General features: G+C 41.3%; 1 protein-coding gene across 7 annotated transcripts in view; it reads left to right on the plus strand.

Annotated features, from left to right (window-relative positions):
• Positions 1 to 22,585, plus strand: part of znf536 (zinc finger protein 536) — a 214,707-nt gene that overhangs the window by 93,381 nt on the left and 98,741 nt on the right. For 5 of the 7 annotated variants that reach the window (XM_069530698.1, XM_069530742.1, XM_069530660.1 and 2 more), the window contains one exon: positions 12,715 to 14,996. In XM_069530698.1, the coding sequence (XP_069386799.1) occupies positions 12,716 to 14,996 (2,281 nt within the window). In that variant the 5' untranslated portion in view covers position 12,715. Of the gene's footprint in view, positions 1 to 9,960; positions 10,112 to 12,714; positions 14,997 to 22,585 lie in introns of those variants that run through there. The other 2 variants (XM_069530822.1, XM_069530910.1) reach the window with 2 other exon arrangements.

Genomic DNA, 22,585 nt, shown 5'->3' on the forward strand with positions numbered 1-22,585 from the left:
TGCTAAAGCTGCTCTGACCTGGGGGCGCTCACTTGTGTGTTTATTCAAGTGCACGCATCACATGCTTCTCTTGAATTCTACAGTGTATGAGTTAGGTCAGAAAGTGTTAACGAGAGTCAGTGATTTAGATTTTGGTGTTTTTGTTTTAGCATCACATCCAACTGCTTTTGTTTTAAGAGGGTGATGACACAGTGTTTGTTTGTTTATGTGTTACTTTGGAGATTTACCATTTGGATTGGTTCATTTAGAATTGCAGTGGGGAAATGTCTGTCAGTGTACCAGGAGATATATGAAGGTGTAGGGAGTAAAAGATCAAGGAGAGTGTCTACACCTGACACCAGTGAATCTTTACATTGAGACGAGCTAAAAACATTGTCGTAACTCACATCACTATGACTTTAATCCATGTTGACAATTCTACATAATGCCTACCCTCTCTACTTGTTATCCCAATTATGTTATGGTGGAGACATAATCTGTGTGTGTGTGAAGATCTCCATTTATGTGTGTTATGTTATATTTAGATAGGTGTACAAAGTGCAGGACTTGGATTTCGGAGATCAGGGTACTTATCGTGAGTCCCATTTGTGGTTAGCCATACGTAATAAAAACCTCTTGTGGTTTATATAAAATTTGTCGTATAAAATGTCGTTTCTTGTGATTTTGTCTTTTTGAATCCCATTTAGAACAATGAAGGAAAATGTTGAACCTCAGAAACCTACCCACAGTGAAACTGACAATAGAAAAAAAAACTTTTTTACATTTTATTTATTTATTTAACATTAATATTTAACTCATATTAAGAAGTGGTTTGGAATGCACTGCATATTTTTGTATGAAAACAAGGCCAGAGTGGTTTACTGTGTTTGTGAAAGTGAGAGAGCAAATGAATATGCAAACAGTCTAGTGGTTCCTCAACGTCATCGCGACTCAGAATATCCTTAATTTCTGAAGTATCTCCCGAAATCAGTAGAAATATTGTGTGTGCACAATAGGGTGCAATATAAGTTGATTGTATTGTTAGTAAATCAAATAACCAGTGAGATTCAATCAAAACAGTATTTTCCTATCTATTTCACTATTTGCATCCAGATCCCCGAGTGATTACAATGGTCAGGAAATAAAACGTGTCAAGGTATTTGGAAATAAACAGATAATATAATGTGTATTTTTTATTTTAAAGTACAGAATTTAAACACAACATAGTTAACGATATCATTAAAAATCCGTCTTCAACTTCCTCCTTGCCTTCTCAGTTGGCCATGTTGTTTACTGAAAATTGTGGGTGCAGTCAGGTGCAATTATTGATTTATACATTCTAGAAATGTTCGGTCTATAGTAATGATCAAGGGAACTAAATGAACATAACCATAGCAATGATTGGGGGAGCTAAATTATCATAACCATGTCCCCAAGTATAACACAAAAAAAAAAGATAATGATCCTTAAGTTGATGCAAATCGTTGAAAAATAAACTAAAATGTTTGTCAGTGAACATTTTACAGTTTTCCTAAATACTTAATATCAAAACATTGTATTTGCAGATTTATTTACCACATGTTTCTCGTTTTGTTAATAGAAGGGAGCCCAGGTGACATTACATTTAACAAATGTTGCAAATTTATAGGTTTTCAAAAAAACATATTTGAATAACAACAGATCCTTAAATCTAACCATCATTTATTTTCCGCATTGAAAATACTTTGTTGTCATATAAAGATATTTAGAAATATAAAATAGAAACTTTTACAAGTTTAACTGTGAACATCCTGCCTCACAATAGGGTTTTCATTTATTTAATTCTTTGTGAGTGACACTACAGGGGCCTGAAAATGAGATTTTGTCTTGCAACCAAATATTTTGTCATCATAGTGAGCAGGCCAAACAAAAGTTTTGAAAAGTCCTGCAAACTTTTGTGATTAGACAGTTGTACGATTTCTCTCTTATCGTTTATAAATGCAAATGGTGTAGTGACTTTGAGGATTTTTTTTCCAAACCTATATGTTTTTCAGCTTCACTAATGTTATATTCCTGCAACTATGTCCTGCTGTCGACTCGGATGAGAAAGCTTCTAATTCACAGCGAGCCATCTAAGATTTTCTATTGATAGAGGAATAATGCAGTGGCGTGTTTGTCGAGGATACTAATGTCGACTGTTTTTATGGTGGACTGTACGTGATTCCTTTTTGTTGATTGTGTTTGTTTGCATCGGTAGATCTGTGTGTGTGTGTAAAGATGGGTAAACTCTGTTTGGTATGCCCAGCCACCAGTATGTAGAACAACAGTGCTAGGCCTCTATTGTCTTTTGCTGCTCTGTAGGGCTTAGTTGGCACTGCATATGAACAGATGTGTTTCAAATCATTGTTGTTATTTACCAGTGATAGGGTAGCTCAAGAACATATCCCACCCCCCATTCTGATTTATTCATTCGGACAATGAATGTATGCAGATATGCTGGAAACCTGGATCTTTTCTGCATGGATTGACAGGGAAATTTATTATTCATAAAAGCTAATGCATTGTTTCTGTTGCTTTAAATCTCTGTTTGTTCTTTCACCCTGTTTCTTTTTTTTCTTTCTCGTATTCTTCTTGATGGTGCACTGAATTCTCTTAGGCAAAGGTTGGCAGTTAAATGTCTGTGTTGAAATGAGAAGTTTGAAAGACGAAATGCTATCTCTGTATATGTGTGTGTGTGTGTGTGTGTGTAAACTGATTTAAATCGCTCTTTGAGCCCTACAGAATGGCGCTTTAAATGTTAAATGGGGGTTGAAGCCTGCCTGAACTAATTTGTAGGGCTTTGCACCGTGTTGACATTTAAATGTGATAAGAATAGCAAACTGTACCGCCGACCTATTTGGAAGATGCTTTCGGAATACATTCACATCAGCTGCGGCCTATAATTAATAAAAAAAGACAGGCCTCCCTCGCTCCAGATTTGATTATAATACAACCTTATAAACACACCAGGGATAGATGAGAGGAGACGAAGAAGAAGAACTAGGGGAGGGAAGAAAAGAGAAGAATAACAGGAATAAAAAACAAGAGAAATGATGGGGGCAGGAATTAAGAGGGAGGTGGATTGCGAACACCTGGTCTTTGAGGCAGATTGCGTTGGCTGGCTGCTGTGCTATCACATTACTCTGATCCTGCCTCTCTTGTTTGTCAGAGAATTGAGGAGAGAGAGAGAGGGAGAGAGACAGAGAGAGAGAGAGAGAGGGAGCGGTTGGGGGTCCGCGAAATCAGCATGCAAATAACACCACATTGTTAACTTAATCAGATGCAGGGGGAGAAAATATGGAGAGGGATGGGAGAAGTGTGGTGGGGGTTAGGGGAGAGGTGGTGCTGGTGGTGGTGGTGGTGGGGGGGGCGGTTGCCAGCGAGGTGAGGCAGAAAGGAAGAGGGGTTTTGCGGTGATGGGAGATGGCAGAGGGCATGCAGATTATAACCCACACCCCACTTCCACCTCCCACCACTGCCCACATCCAACACCCTGAGGCTACTCTGGAACTTATGGACTACATGCTGTATGTGTTTGGTGTGTGTGAGTGTGTGTGTGTGTGTGTGTGTGTGTGTGTGTAAGGAGAATTCGAGGGAGATTTGAGCAAGGCTGGTGCAGCCTCTTGAGCGCTCCATCAAGTGGCACAGGCTGCTCGCAACTGGCTCCCAAGCTAGCTTGTCTTGGGCCGACCGCTGGTGTCAGAAATGATGCTCCTGTACATGTAGAGATATTTCTACTAAACTCCAAAGATTGGTGGGTTAAACCGCAGACGCTGACAACTGCAGTTGTGCCTGCCTCCCTACAGGCCTCAGCTGAACTGTTTGGGATTTTAGTAATTTAATCTTTTTAGGTTAGCTCTTGATTAATTGGAAAAACATATAGAATACTTTCACTGTGCAGTATTTAGAAATATTCGCTTCACGGCATAGCGTATCATTACATCATCACATAATCCACATAATCCAGAGTCCACGTGTGTGAGTTAGGTCAGTGTGAAGGGACAGTTACAGAACAGTCTCTTTGGTGAAAGTAAGTAAAGAAGTGTGTGTGTGTGTGTATGTGTGTGTGGTGGTGGTAGTGGGGGGGCATCTCAAGGGACACATTCATACAGTGTATTTCAAAGAGGTCATTTTTCATTATAAACATCCACCGCCTTAATGAACTTAGCCCTGCACCAGAGAACCCACTTACAAAGTTGTGTGTGTGTGTGTGTGTGTGTGTTTGTGTGTGTGTGTGTGTGTGTGAGTGTGTGCTCTGTTTCTTTTTAATGAGTGTGTGTACTGTAACCTTTGTTGTGGAAGATAAGTCAGTGACGATGCTGTAGGTCAGGCAGGGCAAAGATGAGGAAAATGCAGTGTTGGCTGGGACAGATTTAAGATGTGGTGCAGACAGAAGCAAGGAATTGTGGGACATAGCCAGTGCATACCTTCACAGACTGACCCGGACAAATCACACACTGGTGCTACTATAGTTGTGATCATATTTACTGACTATCTACCGGATTTATTTAGCCTAAAACTTTATGTTCATGTATGTTTCATTCTAATCTCAACTATCATCAGTTAATCCTAATCTGTCCCTTTGCAGAAGAGAGAGCTGGCACTCTCTTTTTAAGTGTTGTGAGGAGAAATCATTCACACAAACAAACACACACCAATGGGCTGGTTTCTGTTCTTAAAAGATTACCGTGGAGAATATGTATGAATTGTGTGCAGAAACAGTACACAGTCAGATAATGCAAGTGCCCAGGTGTATCTGCATAAATTCTTCGCTTACAGTGTGTGTGTGTGTGTGTGTTTGTGTGTGTGTGTGTGTAGCAGTCTGTTTTGTAGTCCGGTTCACAGAGAGGCCTGCAGGGGGGGGGGGGGGGCTCCTCTGAGGTTTCACCCAACTTCTCCCTCCTGCTTTAATCACGGCTGCCTTTCACTGAGTCGTTGGCACTGATGCAAATGCTGCCTCACTGGCATGTCTCGTCCTCTTTTACTATTTTTTCCGCTTTAACCATCTTTCGTTTCTTTATTTTGTCCTGTAAACCTTTTCATCTGCACCCCCCCCAATGCACACTCCCCAAAGCCCCATGTCTGATCTTAAGAGCAGTCACCACTGTGTTTTTCTGATAAAGTCTGATAGATAAACATGCTCTCTTATGTCCTCGAGGCCCTCCGCCCTGTCTCCCGAGAGCACACCCCTGTAAAGCACTTCCTCTGCTACAATTAGTCTGTAATAAATACACCCTGGCCTTAAAGTAGATAATGCCCTCTCACTCTCTTTCCTTTTATATCAAGTGCCACATTAGCTTGCGGTTTATATTTGACTTTGAAACGAAAGGAGAGAAAGAAGAGCGAGTGGAGATTTTTTTTTCTTTTCTTTAGTCTTCCGCAGTCGCGGCTAAAGTGCGTGAGAACAATAGCGGTTGTAAGGCCTCTATGAGATATTGTAACATATGCAGAGAATCGCAAGCATTTCCACTCAAGTCTCAGCTTCCTGATGGCTTTTACAAGATTAGTTAGCTTTCTTAAACAGGAAGCGTGCTGCTTAAAAAAAAAAAAAAAAAAAAAAGACATGGCGTGGTTACATAATAAGTTTGACTACTTCTCAGAGAGCTAAAGTTCCCTTCAAACTCCTCAGATTAAAAGAGGAGACGCAGAAAGTGGGAGAGGGGAGAGATAGAAAGGGGGGAGTTTATCAAAGTGATGGAATAAAGAGAGATTTAACACGGTCATATTAAAAAGACATGCGGCAGTTTCAATATTTAAAAATCCCATTTGCTTCGACAGAGGAGCTTTTTCACTCAAGAGCATATGGCAGCAGTACCTGTATTCAGCAGCGCTCTTATCTTCCTCAAAGACAAAGACAAAGAGTGGGTAAAAGGGGTGAGGGGGGGGGCTGAAGAGAAAGAGATACTTTCAAACAGACATTCAGACATTGAAGAATCATTCAATTATCGGCAGCATGATGTAAAATAATTACCTGACTCACTTCCCGTAATGAGTGCTGCTAATTAGCCATAGACTTTTGTTTTAGTTGAAAAAAGAAAGAGAAAGTCCCAAACTCCCCACAGCAGAGAAGCTGTGAAAAGATATTTTGTATATTGAGGTAACACCCCATCTTTTCTCTAAATACACACACACAAGAAACACACACATACACTGTGACTCTACTATAGGCTCACTTGGCTTGAAGTCACAATTTGCCTCCCGATGTATGCACACACACTTCTCAGTAAATAGTCGAGAGTGCACAAAAGAACCTTCTTCTCTTAATTAGCTGTGTAACAATTAAAGTCCCCTCTTAGTAAATTGAACCTTTGTCTCTCTCGCCTCCCTAGTTTGATTTCAGCACCTGTCACAACAACCCCTCCCTTTACCACCACCTCCACCGCTGCCACACACCCACCACTGTTACCTCCACCACCATCACCCCCCCCTCGACTGTAGTCATTATGCAAAACTCTACCAGAATGCTCCCAGCATGAGTGGAAGAAAACAGCAATTATTTCTGATATTCTCTTATTTAGGCCATATTGACATTCAACTACTTTTGCTTTCACTGCCGGAGAAACGGAGTGAGGCTGATCTCGACTTTGCTTTTCTCTCGGTCTTGAATCTGACATGTCGTCACTGCAGTCACTCGACAAGAGACATGTAGGCAGCACCGCTCCATAATGTGACCTACAGATTTGTGTGTGTGTGTGTGTGTGTCTCTGTGTGTGTGTGTGTGCAGCATTGACATGCAGTGCTGAGGGTGACCAGTGATGTAAGCCATGACAGATACACTGTAGTCATTGTCTCTGTGGCCTCTTTCTTCCTGCAGTCTAACCATGCGTGAGCCCTCTACACTACCATGTTTGTTGTCTCTCTCTCACACACACACACAGCAAGAGAGACAGAGAGAGAGATAGCATTGTGTCCTGGCTTTCTGTCTAAATTGATCAGAGAAATCGTATCAGTACCTGACAGAGCAGACCAAACGACATTGGTCCATTACAAAACATCAGCGTCACATTTTGAACACGAGCTGAGGAGAAAGTTGAACTTGAATTTAGTTTTTACCAATTAAGAGCAATGCCCAGTGGAAATAACACCACAAATTGACTTGTTCAGAGACTGTATTTAAGGATTAAGAAATAACAAATAACACTTATAAAGATTAGGAAAAAAAAGTGTTTAGATTTGGGGCAGTAATATTACATTTTTAGCCGTCAGGAGGAAACAACCTTATTCATCCTATGGCAGCTAATTAATTTTCTGTTTATTGTCCATGTAAAAAGGCCACACGTGTTTTTGTATGGTTCATTTTAATAAACTATCCTTTTAATTCACAATGGTTTAGTGATTCAGATTTTAACATTTGTCAAAAGTCACTTTTTTAATATCATTTCCATTAATCTTACAAAAGTGGAAATCAGTGGACAGATATTTGAAACTGATTTTTAAATCAAATACTTTATTTTACAAGTCATTCACTGTTTTTCGAAGAGCATATAAACCAGCTAAACATCTTTTATTGTAGGGTTTGTGGGTTAACACTGCAACACTCTTGAATCTGCCGAGTGAGGAAAACATTTCTTTCATATCTGCTTTTAAAGGCTGATAATCAAATGTTTCCCTAAAGGACAAGCTCCCATGATTTTGATTTAGTTTTTGGCTTTCACTCCTGTCACTGCAACCCACTAAAGAGACACTGCTTTACAAATGTTTGGCACTATTAATCCTGTGCTCATCGCTGCGCTTTATTCGCTGCTGCAGGGGTCTGTCCTCACCACTGTGACCACTATTGTAGCACACACAGGAGGGGAGAGGTGTTCACAGATGTACATGCACACACACAAGCACACACACAGGCACACACACACACACACATAGAGACAGAGACATCTGCAGGTCATCATCATCATCATAGTGGGAATAATACCAGGGATGGTTATCATAAAGGGAAGCTTTGAGCTCCCGGCCGTCTTGGGAAGATGATTTGGCTGGCCCAGAACAATGAACTGTGGGAATCCGCTTGTCCTGCATTGATCTTCCTCCCATGGCATCCCCTGCAAGGCTGTCAGAGCCGACGGACGGATAAAAAGACCGAAAACATTTTTCTTTCTCTCTCTCTTGCTCTCTCCCGGTGTCTTTCTTTTCTCGCTGTCAGGAAGGCTCCCACTGATCAGCAGGGATGAGCTGAAAGTTGAACTACCTGTTGACAGGACCTCTTAAACAGCCCTCAATGCCATATTGTTCAAGAGACAGAGGGAGAGGCAGAGGCTCCTGTTCATTCACTCATTTGTCACAGATCTATTGAGTCCGTGCTCTCATCAAATCCCGGCTCCCTTGCTGTTATTTTCTGTGTGTAAAAAAAACACTGGGGGTTTATGGTAATTTTACATCATTCACACGTTTTAACTTGTTGGATGTCCTGTCTTCATTTAGAATGTTATGTCTATTTTTTGTATTTCCAGTGTTTGACGGTTAAAAAAAATCGGTTTACGTGAGGCCACAGGAAACACATAGTAGTCCTTTGAGAAACTGGGGACTAGGCACACATATTTACTTTATTCTTATTGTACATGTATGCAATGTATCAATTTTCATTTCAAGTAAATCTGTATGTGTTTGCAATCATTTGGAAGAATAAGAAACAACATCCCCGTATTTCAATTCAAAGAGAGAAGATTTCTGATCTTGGTCATGTCTGAAACTTTCTATCCTCACCTTGAAAATAGAACAATCAATTTTTGAAACTTCACATCAGTTTGAGAGCGCAGAGTTATGAGTTTTGATCAAGAAGCTCGAGGCATGGGGTAGAGTCAGGATTGAATCTGGTCTGGGTTGTGTGACTCTCTTCCATGCACAGTTCAGAGTGTTTTCGCCTCATTACAGAAAGTAATAATGCAGCAGAGTCAAAGAGAGAGAGTGAGCGAGAGGAAGGAAAACAAGGCAGGTTTTTTTATTGGATTAATTAAATGCCTTGCAAAGACCACCTGCAACAGATCAAAAACACAAGCCAGGAGGAAACGCGTGTCTGGTCTGTTTTACCTGCTAATCTCTAATTCTAACTAAACCAAGTGTTCCCAAAAATATAATTTATCTTTGAAATGCTGAGGAAGCTCTGTTTGTACTTTAAAAGCATATTTACAGCTCTTGAATGGAACCCCACAACTCTGAGTACATGTAACATATGGTAAATATCCCCATTGTCCCCTCGACATCAGTTTGCTGTAGCTGCGACACAGTCGTCTCATTAATGATTTGGTGCAAATATGATGGAATTCAACACATTGTTAATAATGATTGATTTGTTTAACGCAATGAGTTTGTTCATTAGGACTTAATGAGGTATTGCATTGTGATTAATCGATGGCTTTTGTGTCGATACATGCCAAAATAACAAAGTAAAGTCCAACTAATGGCTTTTCGATCCTTCAGCTTCCCCACATCTTGTCTTAAATGCCAGAGGAAAGTTTTACGACAAAACTCAGACCTGTAAAATTCAAGTTAAACACGCACATTGAGAATAATTTCAATATGAATTCATAATAGGTGTCTATTTCTAATATTGAAACAGCCTTTCTTATACTTCAGTCATTATGTGGTTGCAATTAGAGAAGAGCACCAAAAAAATCCCATATGCATTTATGATGCTTGCTACTATTGATAAAGACAGAAATGAACTGAGCACATTCAAATGCTGAAATACACTTCCATTGTATTACAGATACCACTTATAATTAAGCTGAGGCTTGAAGAGAAAAAGAGCCGAGAAGAAAAATGCATTAAGAGAAGCAAAGTGACATCGGTTTCACTCTTTCCTGCGAGTGTGTGCGTGTGTTTATGGGTGCTTGTGGTGCTTCGCTGAATATTAAACCACATACTATAAAGACAACAACTGAGCCATCGTGTGAAAATGCTAAAGGAAGTCTTTGTGGTTTTAGAGGAACCAGAGGAGCCAATAGTTTTAATGATGTAGTACTGCTGAGCATGCCAGGAAATAATAAGGTTACACTGGTTAGAGTAACGGCAAAAACTTGAGATACAGTAGGTGTATGAAGCAGAGTGGATGTGATGTTCTTAATGGAGTGTACACAGAGGCAAAGTGGCCCAGGGTCTTTCCTTAATACAACCGGTAAGAATGACAAACCTGTGCCTTGATCTTCTAAAAGCATAATGTTCTAACTGTACATTTGAAGATATTTTGCAACATTGTAACAGCAACCGTCAGGATGATGAAATAGAGAGTTGTTGATGCCATTTCTGTGAGCTGTCATTTGATAGTGCAGGCTGGTTTGCAACATACTTGCTGTGTGTGTTAGAGGGCATTCGCATATTGAATTGTTGTTGTCAAAAGGCTGTGTCTGAGTGTGTGTTTTTGCCTGTGTGTGTCTGTGTGCGTTGCTACTTTTACACCACCCTCAAATTCCCTCGCATGTGTGTGCTGATATGAGCAGAGGGGGGATGTCACATAAGAAATGTCCTTTTTAATCAGGGGAAAAAATATAAAATGACTCGGGAGCAAAGCAAGCATATTAATGTGCCTCATTTGCATACGCTCGTCAGCCAGGATACGTTTATAAAAAAACACAAACTGGATTCGTCAGTTCATTTCACATTATTCCATTGTCTATCTGCCTTTGTTATATGTTAAAGATAAAGGCAGAAATCAAATTGAAGAAAAGGGCAAGCTGCTATCTCCCCAAATGAGCAACAGCTCATCAGCCTAGTTTAAATCACAGATTTCTATTCCAAAAGGCAGCCGCCTCTGTAAAAAAGGCCCATTCAAATAAGGTCTTTTCTGATATAAGCACGCCTGTGTGTGATGGAAGCTGGGGTGTCACATAAATACAATTTAAAACCTAAGTCATTCAAAGCCATCTAACAAAGTTTTATCCTTACTAGCAGTTCTCTCCTAATATTATTCTCCTAATAAATGTACACATTACAGTATAACATATTAATGATTTATTTATTATTGGTTTTATTTCTTAGTAGAAAACAGTCATATGATCGGTCATATATTTAAGTAGGCGTCAACAGGAGCATATCAAGCTGTTAGACGGAAGCCTGCAGAACATAGCATAGCCATTATATTCTTGATGAATTCAGTAGAATCGCTTTATGATACTTGTGGGGAGAATTGAAAAGGCAGCCCACGAGTGTCACATTCCTTTAAACACCAAGTGGAAGCTGGCCACAGTCTCTTAATTCATGTCCTCAAGATAAGAATCCACCATCAACAGTGTGTTGGAGGGCCCAGTGGCAAAAAGAACAGGCACCCCCTATGTCTGCTAACGTCCTACTGTAAGGAGAGAGAGTGGACAAAAGAGAGAAAAAATTCAAACGATTGAGAAAACAAATGAGCCAAGAACAGTGTAGAGTCCTCTGTGCTTTAGAAACATACTGTAGGTGGAGAGCAAGAATAAGAGAGACAGAGTCTAGCAGAACCTTAGTTGCCCTCCATGACTGTAAAGTGTAAACTGAACATGTGTGACTATGTTTTATGTGGGTGAGCCTCATTGCTGCCAGATTGGGTCCATAAGCTGTCTAAAATGATGCCACCGTCTCTTAAAAGCACACTTACCTTATGCCAGTGCTTTACATGGCCTCTTGATTAGAGGATTTCTTTTGATGATTATAATAATGTGCAACACCACAGTGGCTTCCACTGTTACCAGGCAGCATACTAATCAGTGTAATGAGACATTATACAATATTTTGTTGACCAAAGCAGAACCATGGTTATTGTTTCTGAGGTTCTGACCCCTGCCAGCAGCCAGAGGAAGTGTGCAGATAGATGTTTATACCTCACCATCTGGGGAGCAGATGGATCTGCATTAAAATTAATGTTATTGTTTTTTTTATTGTTTATTCACTGATGTTTAACATATGAAATGAAAACACTTAAAGTGATAATTGATAATACAGCGTGGTCAGAAACTCATGATATATTTATGTTTGTTATGTGCCATGCAGTAGGTATAACACAAACAACAAAGTAACATAGTTACTCCTCTCAGACTGGAGGGTGTGCTTATATATTAAAGTTTTGTCTTTGTTTTTAGATGGTTACCGCAGTTTTTTTCATCATGAAAACGGTAAAAGACTTAGGTAGAGAGGGGAGGACATACAGAAAGATAATTCAGGGATAGAAAAAAGCAGGGATTTAGATATAATGTGGTTCTTTAATGGAATATTGCGTCAAGACAAGTGTCATTGCAACGAGATAAGAGCGTTGTGTTTACTGGAGTAACCCCTTGGTTTTAAGTGCTATTGTTTATATCGTAATTGTAGTATTGCGGTGGCTTCCTGACATTGCCGTCGCTCCATTTCATTAAGGCATGTAATTGGAAGAATTCTGATAGGATGGGCACAAGTAGCTTAATTATATACTGCTCACTGTGTTTACAGGGTAATTATTCCATCCAAAATGGAGTTACATTCTGAAAAAGTTCGAAGGAGTCAAAGCTTTTCCCAAGCCCTTGGTACTGATAATTCATCACGTGATCTGTGGATAAAAGACAATAAAATGTATGTTTCAGTACTGGGAGATGCAGCACAGGTGTCAGACAGAAAGACCGTCAGTCTGACCATGTGATTGAACAACAATCTATTTGTAATCTAGACAGAAAACATGAGCACACCACTGAATAGTATTTTTTGTATTCTTTGTTTTTGTAACTTTGCAACATTTTCATTTCTAATACGATTTGTTCTTTCTCTCCTGGGTTGCAGGATGGAGGATTCGAGTTTGTGTCTTGGTGTGTCATCAGCAGTGCCCGATGCTGATGCCCATCTGAGTAGTGCAGTCTTGAATGGCCGCTACCCCATAAGTCAAAAGCTTCACCAGCTTACTGCCCAGCTAGGACACGCCTTCCCTGACCTACACCGCCCACAACAGATACCTGAAGAGAAAGCAGCAACACCTTTGGACGAGAAGACCCACCACGCAGCCCTGGCTAGTCAACCCATCAGCAGCCAGATGGCCCTCCTAGCCAATCAGCTCAACCGAGACATTGACGCAGGGGCACTGAGTGGGCTGAATGGGCGTGTTGACCTGCAGCAGTTTCTCAATGGCCAGAACTTGGGCATCATGTCCCAGATGAATGATATTGAAGATGATGCCCGCAAGAATAGGAAGTATCCCTGTCCATTGTGTGGCAAGCGCTTCCGTTTTAACAGCATCTTGTCTTTGCACATGCGCACACACACAGGAGAAAAACCCTTCAAGTGCCCCTACTGTGACCACCGAGCAGCTCAAAAGGGCAACTTGAAGATCCACCTCCGCACCCATAAGCTGGGGAATCTTGGTAAAGGCCGCGGCCGTGTCAGAGAGGAAAATAGGCTGCTTCATGAGCTGGAGGAGAGGGCCATTTTGAGGGACAAGCAGATGAGAGGCAGTGTCAGTATCATCCAGACAGCTCAAACACCCCAGCTCGGCCTCAATAGCAGCTCAAACTCCCATCAGCAGCAATTAGGCTCAGCCTGTGGTCTCCTTCCCCCTTCTGGCCTTGCCACTCCAGAAACAATTTCTCAGCCTTCCTCTTCACCCAAGCCAGCTGGCACCCAGGATGAACAGTCCCTGAACCCAACTACAGGCTTCCGTTGTACCTTCTGCAAAGGGAAGTTTAAGAAGCGTGAGGAACTGGACCGTCACATTCGCATACTCCACAAGCCCTACAAATGTACTCTGTGTGAATTTGCCGCCTCCCATGAAGAGGATCTGATAAGTCATGTTGAGAAGGCCCATATCACAGCCGAGACCACACAGGGCCAGGGTACTGGTGGCGCTGGTGGCACCCAGATGGCCAACGAATTCCGTTGTGAGGTATGTGGGCAAGTGTTCAGCCAGGCTTGGTTCCTCAAGGGTCACATGCGCAAGCACAAGGACTCCTTTGAACACTGCTGCCAAATCTGTGGCCGTCGCTTCAAGGAACCCTGGTTCCTCAAGAACCATATGAAGGTGCATCTCAACAAGTTGGCCATCAAGAGCAAACCGCCCCAGCCCAGTGAGCAGGACATGACTGTCGTCAATAGCATGAGCAATCTGGCTCAGGAAGCTCATGCCAACCTTTATTCCCGCTACATCTCCTGTCTTCAGGGGGGCTTCCTTTCACCAGACAAACAAGGTCTGAGTGAGCAGCACCAGATGTTGGCTAAAGCTGGTATTGCGATGAAGGAGAAAGAGATGTTAGGGAAGCTGTTGGGGCCAATGGCAGGGGGTATGGGCCATGTACTGGGTGAAAATGAGAAACGGTCACTCCTGGGCTGTTTAAACCTTGTTCCACCACTTAAGTCAAGCTGCATGGAGCGCCTCCAGGCAGCTGCAAAAGTGGCAGAGATGGATTCCCTCAGTAGCTATCAAGCCTGGCAGATAATGGCTCGTGGCATGGCTATGGACAGGGCATTCATGCCTAAGGAGCAGCAGCAGCACCATATACCCCCAGGGCACGAAGAAGAGATGGGCAGTGCTGGGGCCTTGGCTTCCTTCTCAAAAGATAAACAAGACTACTCCTTGATTCCTTCCAATGATAGCTCCAAGCAGAAGCAGCTCTCAGAGGCCTTGCAGGGATCAAAGGCCTCTAGCGGAGCCCTGATGTCCATGAAGGAGGATGTAAGAGGCTTTGACAGTCACCGTGACTTAATGTCACACCATAGTGCTGAGGCTCCTGGAACCCTGGCTGGCTTGGGAAGCCCAAACATTGACTACAGCCTCTCTGGCCTAAAGGAGAAGCCCTCAGAGTGCCCTGACTGTGGCCGGATCTTCAGAACCTACCATCAGATGGTTGTTCACTCCCGCATCCATGGCAAAGACAGGAGAGGCATTGAAGAAGTGCTCCAGCAACAAGGTCTGGACGAACGCCGGGGTTCAGCCAGTGACCCAGAGTCCCAGTCCATCAGCCGCTCCACCACTCCTGGTTCATCCAATGTGACAGAAGAGAGCGGAGCTGGAGGAGGACACTCCCAGACAGGAAGCGTCCAGGATGACAGCCCACATCCCTCTTCACCATCTTCAGGTTAGAGCAATAAATAGTACCAACTTGTTTTACTTTGACATACACTTGGTAATTATAACTCATTCCATGGTTAAAGTTTTAATGTATTACTGTTCTACAGTTCTTAATTGTTACCACTAAGAATGTCTTTAATTTTAGTTACATGAACAATCAGTGTGTCAGGCACATCCATGTAAAAGGGAATGCAAAATAACCCAACACCTACCAAAGAATCTGAATCATTTTCAGATATGCTCATTTATATGTTGTCTCACTTGCAACTTCTTATGTTGGACATAGTAACAATTGTCCCCTGACACAACTGTGTGGTTGCTACAATTCACATTAAGTCAGACACAAGACTCCAGGACAATCCAGGAAGAGATCTGCTTTACCATTGCATCCACGTTTGCAGGTTAGCAGTCTAGATCCCTGTGGAACATGAGTAAAGACTGGGAGCGTAGGGACGAACTCGTTTTAACCACAGCGATTAATAAATGTCTTTAATAAACACGTTGGAGACAACCATACCCCTCCCCTCTCCCTTCCCAGCAAATACAGGCCGGCCGGGGCTAGATAAGTGTATGTTTAGTGGGATTAAGGGAGGCTCGTTGCTAATGATTACACAAGTTTTTAAAGGTAACTTTCGCTTGCTCCTCAGGGCACTGTTCTGGCGTTAAGTATGTGCGTGGTAATTAGGTCACGACTATGCGATAATCAGTCGGTTTAAGCTAAACAAGACACTAATTAAAGCTATACATATAAAACAGGTCAAAAAAATGGTGAACTTCATTTGCAAAAGCAAGGATGTGCTTTTAAGTCTTCTGAGGGAAAAAAAATATAAATAAATATAAATATAAATCAGAGTGGCTTAGCTTAAGGCTGTAAGCAACTTAATTCCACCAGTGGAGACGAAATTGTTTATTTATTCACAGAGGCATAAAGTCCTTATCATGCCCGTGTAGTGTGATGGGTTTGAACATGGGATAGGCTATGTTTATTTTAATCTAAGAAATAATAACAGACAACCCCCCACCCCAATTAGGAATTAATGAAAATGAGAGTGAGATAAAAACCTATTTTCTTTATAGAGACTATTAAACATAACACTTTCTCAACAGGGTGGGGGTGTAGCGGATGTAATTATCTTCTGAATTTTAATGCTGGAAGTTTCTCTCTCCATCTGTCTCTCTCTCCCTCTCTCTGTATGTCTCTTTTGACTCAAGCACTTTGAATCTGATGGCTACAGCTTGTGGCGTTTCAACAGCTTCAGAAGTACTGTATTAACAATGAGTGAGCAGTATACAAAAAAAGCAAATTAAAAATAATAAAAAAAACAGTAACATTTACCACAAAATGCTAAAAAGGCACAAAGGAATAGATTGGATTTATTTGAGAGGTTAAATATCACCCCCTTCAAAATTTAAGGAAAAAAGTAAATTAAAATTGTGTACTGCCAACACTGCACCCAAAAAAGCCTGTTGGTTTTCACAAGATTTGTGTCTATGTGTGGTTTGCATACAGGTAGCGTGTCACACCTTTAGCCCAGTGCTCAGTCTAAAGCCTACACTTATTGATGCACTGGCACTACTCAATCTCCTTGCCAGTCCACACTGTCATATCTCCAAGGCTGTCCTTACATTGTAGAGATTTGTGAGTGTATGTGCCAAACCTGAATGTTAAACTGTAGCTGGCTGCTATAGAGCATGGCAAAGCTGTAAAATAGATTTGAGAGAAGAGTAGAGTAATATGATTAGGCATGGACTGATCTGAATAAACTGGGATATACTTTTACTGGAAAAAAAACAGAATGCGAGAAGTAAACAGATTTGACATCAAAAATGTTAAATATGCTTGTTTTCCTACGTCTGTTATTTTACTAAGAAGTAGTGAGACTTGTCTTTTTTCACAACTTACAGCATGTGATTCACATTTGGAGCTCAGGGACTCTCAAATTAGAAGCTTTGATGTGTGAGAAAAAAGTGTGTATGAGTCTCATGTGGAGAAAGGTGTCATGCTTCTCCGCTGCATGCATGTTTTGTTGTGTGTATGTGTGTGTGTACGTGTGTGTGGGTGTGGGGGGGGGTTGCTTTACAGTATGTGTGCATATCACTCTCTCCTGTAGTGAACAGGATGTGGCTATTGCAACATTGTCTTTATCTTAATATCTCACATTTTAAAAAGAGAGCTTGTTCAAATTTGTGTGCACACACCTGCAAGTATGTGTCCTTCTACATGTGCGGGAGGCTCTGCCCCACACACCTAGCCACAGCAATTTTGTGTTAAAGTTAAATTATAGTAATCAACAATAACATCTCAACTGTGAAAGAAGGTCAACGCAGCCGCTTTTGTCTTTGAGACGGCACTTGTTTAAAAGCAGTGTGTGAAAAGGGAAGAAGTGAGGAGGAAACAGAGCAGACTAACAAAGGCCTCTGTCAGAGATGTCCTTTGAAGACCTTCCATGTTACACCATAGCTAACCTTGAGCATGATTCTCATTCACTAAAATTCTTATTCTATTGATTCATTATTTATTCAAGAAACAAAGGTGTAATTAAATTTACGCCCATCACTGTCTTTTATTTCAAGTTATCCTTGGACTGACTTCACTACATCTTCATTGTTTCGTGTGATGATCCAGCCTCAAAGACGCTGGGTTGAGAGAAAAAAACATTGTCATGTGTTAAATACAACAGGTAGGCCTGGCATGAATGCAGCTCATCACATCCAAAATAGAATTGGAAAGCATTGCCTTTTTTTTAAACATACCATTAAAAATCTTAATTTTGCACGATAGTGTCTCTCCATGCTGCCTCCATGGTACGAGCAAAATGTAGCTGAATGAGTGAGAAAATAGGCTTTACTGCACAAATGCAAGGCCTAAAGCAGCAGAGTTCCTACTTATATGCGCTTCCTCAACCTCCCCACTACCCCTAAACCTCACTCCCACCTCTTGGCTCCGGGCTGTAAAAGACTCTATACACTCCTTCTGGCTTTCTCTTTCTCTCTCCGTCTCTCTTTCTCAAGAGAATCCCCCATGTCTAAATTTTTTTAAGAGGAACAGCATTTTAACATGGTGAGGATTAGCCTGTATATCCCTGGTCTTTACCGTGGCTCAAACAAGCAGGCAAAATGCTTGCTTCTTACAAATTGAAATCGGATTTGCCTACTTGACGCCTTAGGTTATAAAGCGTGGATATTCATCTAATTGCAACAGTACAATGGGGGCGTAATTACACATGCAGACAAACTGTTACAGTGTAATTACTGTGTCATTAAAACAGGAATAAAGTAGACTTGAACAAGATCCATACTGCTATGAATATGCATGGTGAGAAATCCAATCTAACTGGCTATTATCAGCAAATATTAGTCAATTGTCAGTGTTGGCAACATTAAGGAGGATATCCTTTAAAGATTTGTATTGGTATTATTTTACTATAAATGACAGTCCAATAAACATCAAATTTAAAAGATAACCCCAACACTAAGATATATAAGAAAGAAAAATTATATAACTGCGTGTATTTCAAGACATATCTGCTAACAAGCAAGTTGTAAAAATGACCTCAGAAACATTCTAATTAACGTTAAAACCAAAACTTAGGTCTTTCCTTAACCTTACCCAAAGTGCATTTGTTGCCTAAACCTCAGCACAGATGGGACTGAACCAGTGAACCCAACTTTTTACAGCTTACTTTTACTTCAGACTGCTTCATTCATTTATTAACAAAAAAATTGAAACAATCGCCTCCAAGCATAATCCAGCCGACAAGGGCATTTGCCATCACAAAGTAATGGGGGAAACAGATCACACACCACTTTAAAAGTCCATTGTGCAAGATTTATGTGAAAGGGATCTATTATCAGAAATTTAATGTAGAATAATCCTCATGATGTTTTCACTAGTTCATTTCATCTAAATTGTATGAATTGTAGTTTTCTTTACCCCAGAAAGGTCCTTTATATTTAAATACTTTATATTTACATTGAGGGGACCCTCTCTACGGAGGCCACCATGTTTTTTACATTAGTCCAGCCTGGAGAAACTAAACACCTTTTGAGTTTTTATGACAACTGAAGCTACCACAGGTTCTCTTTCATGTTTGGAAGGGGAGGGTGAAGTGACGGGTATCCAGCTGCAACATAAAGTGTCACCACTAGATGTCAATACATTTTACACACTGTACCTTTAAGTAATACCAACAGGAAGTTTAGGCCTCAGCAGTTTTTAGTTTCAATGCGTATTTGTTAATCGAACTGAACACAACATTGTTAAGTATAATATGAGCACAAAATAATTAAAATAATAGATATTGCAGAACACACCTTTTATATCGTACTTTCTTGGTGCAAATTCCACATGAAATCATTAACTGATCAAGTGACAATCCAACATCAATTTAATATTATCTGACATTTAGTTATTCTTGGCCATGTAGGGCCTCTTGTGGTCTGGGTCTTACCTGGGTTATATGCCAATGAGCTCGCTCCATACTAAGAAACTAAATAAAAACCCAGAGCAAAGCTAGTGTTCATAAATTAAACGAAAACATACTTTCTTGAGGTTTTCACAAGATTTTTAAAGAGAGCTTGTGTGACTGAATCATGTCTGCAAATAATAATATATATAAAAAAAAAGGATCAAATGTAGAACAAATGAAAATGCTATTTGAGATCTTAGTGCCTATCAATTAGAGAAGGTAAAGCGAACCTGTTGTCCGCATTAGCCACATTTAGCTTATGATGTGTCAAAATGAAAGGCCAGAGTAGTTTACATACACCTCCTTACTGTATGCTACATTGCTCCGACCCTCCCTCAGACTGCAGCCAACACTTTGAAATGAGGCCAGCCTTCTGTGAGTGTGTGCACCATATTATATGTGTGTAAAACTATGTGCATTAAAAAATAATGAATTATGTCTCTGGTTTTTTTTCCATTTCTCCCCTCTGCATAAATTATTTTGTCTTTGTAATTGACATCCGTTCCTCTTCTACTCCCCCTCGCACTATTCTTCTTTTCTCTATAATCACAGAACTCAATGGTTACAAAACCTGAGCTTTCTACCCCCCACTCATTTGAAGGAGCCTGGCCTGTCATATCTGTATTTTTTATGTGTCACCAAACTTAAATAGACAGTCATTGTATTACAGGCACATTCATTGCCTGAGCTGTATTTTTGTACAGTAGGTCAGGACTCTGGTGTCTGGTAAATGATAAAAGTTCTATTCAAACGCACTAATTGTCAGTGTGCTGTGCTGATTGACATGTCTTGGATAAATGCAGACTTAGTATTTTTGTACACGCTTGCACAATATAAAAGGGCAATTTATTTCTCTGTTCTTCTTTCTCTTTTTCCTTGCACAGTTCATTTGATTTCTTTCTTCCTTTCTTGCTCTCTCTTCCTCTCCCCTACCCCGTCTCTCAGACTCAATTTGTAAATATTACCCATGGTGGGAATTAGCCCAGGCTTTTTAGATATTTTAAAATTCCAATTGTATTCCGACGAGTGTGTTTGAACGAGGAAAGGACTGCAAGACTCTGTCTGCTCCTCAGAATTCCTGGGTGGCTATCAGTGGCTAGTCTTGTTCTTATGAAACATTTATCACTGCGTTTTATGTCTTAATGATCACGTTAGGATTCCCCATTTGCTCATGAGGTCGGGACAGGACAAAAAAAAAAGTGAAAGCAGCAGACTGTTGAGAGAATAAAGCAGAGGTGAAGAAAAATGACAGAGAAAGGAAAGACTGAGTGGAGTGAGAAAAATGGAGAGATGACAGGGCATCACATTCCTCAGTAAACAGCATCGCATTATGCCATCCACTCTTTTCAACTCTAAATCTTCACCAAAACACAGCGTACCTTTCTCCTAGAACAAGATTCCTTGGCTCACACACACATACGCAAACACACACACACACACCTCCTCCCTCTTCTTCTGTCTTCCCCATTTCTGTTTTATGTTTTTATAATTAAAACATAATATTTATCTTTCCATAACAGAAGGCTGCCTTACTCCGTCAGGTAGACTGTTTGCATATTAATATTCTTAATACATCAACAAGCTATCTTCTCTGGTGTCACTGCTAAAACTGAGCAAAAATAGAGGAAGAGACTCTCGCGTACAGGAGGAAAAGGAGAGAGGGGGAGATGTGGAAGAGTCGCTCTTTACTACAGTTTTTAAAATGCAGGAGAAACTTGATCGAATGCGCAAGAGCAGAGACGTAATGTGGAAATCCTTAAAAAAAGAGGAAAGCGAGCGACAGTGAAAGAAAGATGTGAATTAACATCACAGTCACAACTTCTACTAGTATTGGAGTGTGTTTACCTAGTCTCAAACTTAGGATGCGCATAAAAATGCACAGATCCAGACTAAATGAGCATTTGTTCGTCCCTCAGTCAGAACTATCAAGCAAAACTGCACTGGAGAGAAAAGTTTTTCTTCCCTTGATTGTTTATGTGTGTGCTTAACAGAGGGTCGGAGGGAGGGCATAGCTGAATGAGGGCGAGCGCCAAGTTCCCTTTCTCTGTCTGGTGACAGCTGTCTGACTCCGTCAATGTGGGATTCCTGTGAAATGAGGCAGGGTTCTCGGTCAAGGAATGCAAATGGACTGCGCTGGATGGTAGGCGGAGGAGACGGACCAGGCGGGGGTGTGAAGAGGATGGTGGTGGCTCGGGGGTGGGGCGGCTGCAGGGGGAGCTTTGTTTGAACAAGTTAACTTGGGCATGATTGGGGTTCCTCTTGTAAGTGAAAGAGCAAGAGAATACATTGACCTTTGCCTCATTAAAGATGGAAGCCAGGCATTTGATACCATGACTAGAGGATCTCTTGCTTGCTCTTTTTTTCATCCTTCCTAATTTTTTCCCTTTCTTTTCGCTTCCTCTCTCTCTTTCTTACTAGCTCTGTCAATTTTTTAACCCCCCCTTACCCCCCACCCCACCCCCCAATCTCTTCCTCTTAACCCCATTGACAGGTCACATAAAAAGCCCTTTGTACCAACATCAGGGTGCTGACATGAGAGCAGCGAGCAACATGAAAAATGTGCTTTCTCTTCTCTTAGTTGTAGCTATCTCCTCATCACAAAAGAGTGAGAGAGAGCGAGAGTGAGAAACTGTAAGGGAGAGGGTAAAGGGAGAGAGGGAGAGGTAGAAAAGTAACGGAGGAATTAAGTCCAGGGATTAAGATCTCTGGCTTTGGGTTTTTTTCACTCTCTCACCCTGCCACTTTCCAATTGTTCTTAAAATATTTGGCAATGTCAATTAGTAAGTGAGCAGAGCTAGCTGATGAACACAATTTTCCAGGCGACTGAGCACCCTATTGTTGTGGAGCGAACAGCAGATTTCTGAGGTCATTATCATTCCCTGTTAGCCGTGCCCAGCTGCTCTCCTCTTGGCTCCAGCCATCTCCGCTCCCTCTCTCCTTGTTCCTCCTACTCCTATACATCACTCCTCTCTTCCTCTCCTCTCCTCTCCTTTCCTCCTCTCCTCTTCTCCCCTCCCCTCCTCTCCTCTCCTCTCCTCTCCTTTCCTCCCTTCACCCCCCCTCTCACCAGTTCAGAGCTGGTTGATAGCAGCCAGCAACAGGGGGCCTTTAAAAAAGGGGAGGGATG

The sequence above is a fragment of the Paralichthys olivaceus genome, chromosome 1 (genome assembly GCF_024713975.1).
Source record: "Paralichthys olivaceus isolate ysfri-2021 chromosome 1, ASM2471397v2, whole genome shotgun sequence".
Lineage (NCBI taxonomy): Eukaryota > Metazoa > Chordata > Actinopteri > Pleuronectiformes > Paralichthyidae > Paralichthys > Paralichthys olivaceus.